Raw genomic sequence first — 5,385 nt, forward strand, 5'->3', positions numbered from 1 at the left:
TATATATATACACACGCATATATATATAAACACATAACACTGTAAAAGATTTTGCTGACACGCATTACCATCAATTCCCCCAGGCTCTTTTTCTTCCTAAATGACCTGTCTAATGGCTCAGTTAATGAAACTATACTCTACTCCTTGTATAGAGTACTTTTCTCCCATTGTTCATTGCAAACTATACATATATACATACATAGTCCATACATAAGTGTATCTATCTATCTATCTATCTATCTATCTATCTATCTATCTATCTATCTATCTATCTATCTATCTATCTGTCTGTCTGTCTGTCTGTCTGTCTGTCTGTCTGTCTGTCTGTATGTCTGCATGTCTGTCTGTATCGTGAATTTCTCTGTAATGTAGCCTCAATCCGTTTCGTACCTTTTCAGTGGAGTATCGTCCGACGCAAGGCTCAGCTGATCGCCACAAGTAAACTGGTCAAATTAAAGGAAGCCGGAGAATGGGCGAGTTTCGTCGACCTCTTTAAAGTCTACACCAGACATGTTTTCAGTAAACCGATGGTAAGTATTTTAGCAACATTGGTAATCTATGGATTTCCAACATAATCAATAATGGTAGATCAATCCCAGCATTAGGCCGAAACGAGTTTTATTAACTTCGAAAATGAGCGGAAAAAAAGAGGAAAGAGAAAAGAAAAATAGTGGGATATCAGTGGAATTCGAAATCGGAATTCAGACATGACTGTGCGGGTTAGAGATTCCTTTCCTAACCACATAGATTTGGATTCAGTTCTACTGCGCGGCATCTTGGCAAGGGATTTCTACTTTGTGAGTGAACTTGGCAGAGGGAAACTGAAAGAAGCCTGTCGTGAGGCCTATGGTTATATATATATATAAGTACCCTATTTTTAAATGCTTACAACCTCAATATAATTGACAACTATAGGCAATAAAAAAAATACTTTTAACCATAGGCTGAAACAGCTGTAAGGAGTGATTTTAATGATTTCAATAATTTATATTATGATTTTTATAATTTGTATTCTTATCTTATATATATTGAATTATAAGATATATATGTATGCTATTAAGGTTCTCATTTTGTTAAATGAATGAATAATTCAACATTCTAATATCCGAAAGTTGATGAACAAACTAAATTGTTTCTCCATTTTCTTATTTATATTATATATATATATATATATACATGCATGCGTGCAAGTATATGCAGCTGAGATTTCTTCGAGAACCGCCGAGCTATGGAGCGGTAACGTTGTTGTCATTCCCCTGTTGGCAACGCATCCGCTGGCTTTGCTCTTTCGAAAGTATCTAAAAATAAAAGATGCCTTGATAAAACGGGCAAAGGTTAACGTCAGGAAGAGCATCTGGTTTCAAAATGATGCTTCAATAATGTATTCGTCTAACCCATACTAGCATGGAGAAATGTAAAGAAGAATGAACGGTGCACACCCATGTTACACATAGTCATGACTCACTTGATGCGTTAATTCGTCGGTTTTTAGTTGTATTTAGAAACGAATTCCTTCGTTTTCCTGTTCTTTTACCATTTATTTATTTTGTAGAGTGTTCAGAGCTGGAGGAATGATTTGAACTTCGGTCTCCAGCGAATCACGGGCTGTAACCCCAGCTTCATAAAGTTGTGTACGAAAATTCCAGAAAAGTATGTACGAGTATATTGAGTTCGTTTTTTTTTCTCAAATATCTTCTTCAGACATTTAAGGGCAATCTCCGAAATTAGCAACAGGATGAGTGAAAGAAATCGTAGTTTATGACAGAGAGAAAGCAGTGCAACAAATAATCAAATTATCTCCAGGGCCTAATGCCAGGTCCGGATGTAAAGAAAAAAAAAAGAAAAAAAACCGGACTTCACTAAAATTGCAGAAATATCAGCGCCAAGCAGTGTTTAAACATATTTTAACTAATTTAGAGTTTGCTTATGCCTTATCACTGCTTGGCGCTCATATTGTTTTCCCGATCTTGGCGGTCTACTGCCACAAATCAATCAATGTTGTTTACTGTATTTTAGTTAAAGCCCCGGCTTTGAGTAGGTCTGTTCAGAGTTGTCCCTCTTAGGTATTTCGCATTGATAACGACCAAAGAGCTGGAAACATCGATGTCTGGGATGACAGGTGGCAGCACTGGACAGATATGGTGTTTCCACACCTTTTTCTTTTATCATAAGAGAGAATTCCCCATGCAGTGAGTTTGCCTTTCGCAGTTGAAATATGCCACAAACATATTTTAACTAATCTAAAGTTCGCTCATATCATTTTTTAAAGATTAGTATTAAGTGTGACTTCGAAATTTCGGTCTGTTTAGAGATGTGCATACATAACAAGGATATATGGGTCTGAGGTCGTGTGCTGAAAGTAAAACGATTGCAGCATGGAAAACGTACGCTTAGTCATTTAGAAACACATAAAGATCGACAACTTCGCTCAGACATTTATTCGTAATATGGTGAAAAAATTTTCTTCACTTGAAACGAAACTGCGACCTGATCACTGGGAAAAAACAACAACAACAACAACAAAAAACAACAAAAAAACTGCTGCTTCGAGTGACGAATTTTTTGCCACCATATTATGAATAAATGCCTGTGCGAAGTTCTCAGTCCTTGTGTGGTTCTGATTGGCTAACTTATGCCCTGCGCGTTGCAATCGCTATATATATATATATATATATATATATATATATATATACACACACACAGAAATAGTTGGTTATAGTGGGTTGGGAGGAGGACGGCTGCGTTGAGGCTGTTATCGGTATTTACCATCTGAATTCTTGCTTTTGGCCTCCAAGTGGCTCTTAACCGAACGTCTGAATATGAGAACTGGTCAAGTGCTAAACTGCTGTAGAGCCACTTATCTGGTAGAGCAACAGCGGATGCGAACGACTGTGTGTGTGTTTGTGTGTGTGTGGTGTGTGTGCGTGAGTGTGTGCACATGTGTGTGTATGAAAGAGAGACAGAGAGAGAAAAGGAAAGGAGAAAGAGGAGTGAGAGAGCAATTTCTCTGAAGGAGACACGGAATGCGAGGAGAGAGTTTAGAGAAGAGCATTGAGGGTTCGAATAAGAAAAAGGAAAGATAAAGAATCCGGTGGGGGGGAGATTTGCACAACTGAAGAGCAGAGATTGTGTGTGCGTGTGTGTGTGAGGGAGAGAGAGAGGGAGAAAGGGAGACATGTGTGTGTGTATGTATATATATATATATATATATATATATATATATATATATATAGTAAATATGTTACGAAAAGAAAATATAAAATACACGAGGAAATGTAAGGGTAAAATATGAAAAATCAACGAAAATGCATATTGCAGATAGAAAAAGGCTATTTATGACAGGTAACGACAAATATATACATTTAGATTGACTGAGGTAGTAATTCGAGTCATTAAGGTCATTATTATGAGATGATTATAAGATGATAATAAAGTAAGAGAACAAAACGAACCAATGATTTACGCAAAGCTATTCATTCTATATATATAGAGAGAAAGAGAGAGAGTATATGAAGCGTTTTCGTCAGGATGATTCAAACTAATAGGTATGCGTTCTGAGTTTTCAAATAGTTGTCATACACACACACACACACACACACACACACACACACACACACACATATGTATATTTAAAGGTAATTTTTCGTTTGGCTTCCAATTTTTATCCAGGACCGATGTAGAAGCTCCTTCAAATGTTTCTCTTTTTGTTTCCTGCGGGTTTTCACCCTAACCCTAACCCACCCCGATAAAAAGAACCCATATGAAGAACCCCTCTTTTTTTTTCTTTGCTTTATTTCAGTATGGGTGTCGACGAAGAAATGTTGAAACCTCAACTGGAAGACAAAACTCTGGAAGAGGTAATCGCCGAGAAAAGACTGTTCTACACCGACCACAAAATTATGGATGGACTGAAGCACCGAGAAGATTTCGATGTAACTACTACTACTACTACTGCCTTCATCATTATCATTACTTCCTCCTCTTCCACCTCCTCCCCTTCCACCTCCACCCCTTTCTCTTCATCCCCTTCCTTCCCTCCCCTTTCTCTTCATCTCCCTCCTCCTTCCCCTTCCTCCTTCTTCCCTTCCCCTCCCCTCCTCCCCTTCTCCCTCTTTCCCTTCCCCCTCCTCCCCTTCCTCCTCCCTCATTCATTATCCCCTCCTCCTCCTTCACTATAGTCTTCTTCTTCTTCTTATTCTTATTCTCCTTCTTCTTCTTCTTCTTCTCTTCTTCTTCCTTCTTCTTCTTCTTCTTCTTCGTGTTCTTCCCTATACGTCTTAAAAGAAAATTTTTTCCCTGACGAAAAACCGACGTTTGTGGCGTTAGGACAACACCATACATTATTACGCGTGTGGTGCTGAGAAGGTTTTTGTACCCGAGCTGCTTCTAAGGCTTAATTCGAAAACGGAAACACACACACACACACACACACACCACACACACACACACACACACACACACACACACACCATATGTATATTTAAAGGTAATTTTTCGTTTGGCTTCCAATTTTTATCCAGGACCGATGTAGAAGCTCCTTCAAATGTTTCTCTTTTTGTTTCCTCCTGCGGTTTTCACCCTAACCCTAACCCACCCCGATAAAAAGAACCCATATGAAGAACCCCTCTTTTTTTTTTCTTTTTGCTTTATTTCATATGGGTGTCGACGAAGAAATGTTGAAACCTCAACTGGAAGAAGACAAAACTCTGGAAGAGGTAATCGCCGAGAAAAGACTGTTCTACACCGACCACAAAATTATGGATGGACTGAAGCACCGAGAAGATTTCGATGTAACTACTACTACTACTACTAGCCTTCATCATTATCATTACTTCCTCCTCCTCTCCACCCCTCCTCCCCTTCCACCTCCACCCCTTTCTCTTCATCCCCTTCCTTCCCTCCCCTTTCTCTTCATCTCCCCCTCCTTCCCCTTCCTCCTTCTTTCCCTCCCCTCCCCTCCTACCCTTCCTCCCTCTTCCCTTCCCCCTCCTCCCCTCTCCTCCTCCCTCATTCATTATCCCCTCCTCCTCCTTCACTATAGTCCTTCTTCTTTTCTTATTCTTATTCTCCTTCTTCTTCTTCTCCTTCTCTTCTTCTTCCTTCTTCTTCTTCTTCTTCTTCGTGTTCTTCCTATACGTCTTAAAAGAAAATTTTTTCCCTGACGAAAAACCGACGTTTCTGGCGTTAGGACAACACACATACATTATACGCGTGTGGTGCTGAGAAGGTTTTTGTACCCGAGCTGCTTCTAAGGCTTAATTCGAAAACGGAAACACACACACACACACACACACACACACCACACACACACACGTTCCTCCAATTACTTTTTCCCATTCACTCCCCTCTTATATCTTTCTCCTTCATCATGGTTCTCTGATGAAG

General features: G+C 39.3%; 1 protein-coding gene across 1 annotated transcript in view; it reads left to right on the top strand.

Moving 5' to 3' along the window:
• LOC115231012 (polyunsaturated fatty acid 5-lipoxygenase) overlaps positions 1–3,932 on the top strand; it is a gene marked incomplete at its 3' end in the record, with an annotated part of 46,931 nt that extends 42,999 nt beyond the window's left edge. Inside the window, exons 3-5 of the mRNA XM_029801105.2 lie at positions 399–530; positions 1,553–1,650; positions 3,800–3,932. Of these exons, the coding sequence (XP_029656965.2) occupies positions 399–530; positions 1,553–1,650; positions 3,800–3,932 (363 nt within the window). The remainder of the gene's footprint in view (positions 1–398; positions 531–1,552; positions 1,651–3,799) is intronic.
• Positions 3,933–5,385: the final 1,453 nt, after the last annotated feature.

The sequence above is a fragment of the Octopus sinensis genome, unplaced genomic scaffold (genome assembly GCF_006345805.1).
Source record: "Octopus sinensis unplaced genomic scaffold, ASM634580v1 Contig17143, whole genome shotgun sequence".
NCBI classification, from domain to species: Eukaryota; Metazoa; Mollusca; class Cephalopoda; order Octopoda; family Octopodidae; genus Octopus; species Octopus sinensis.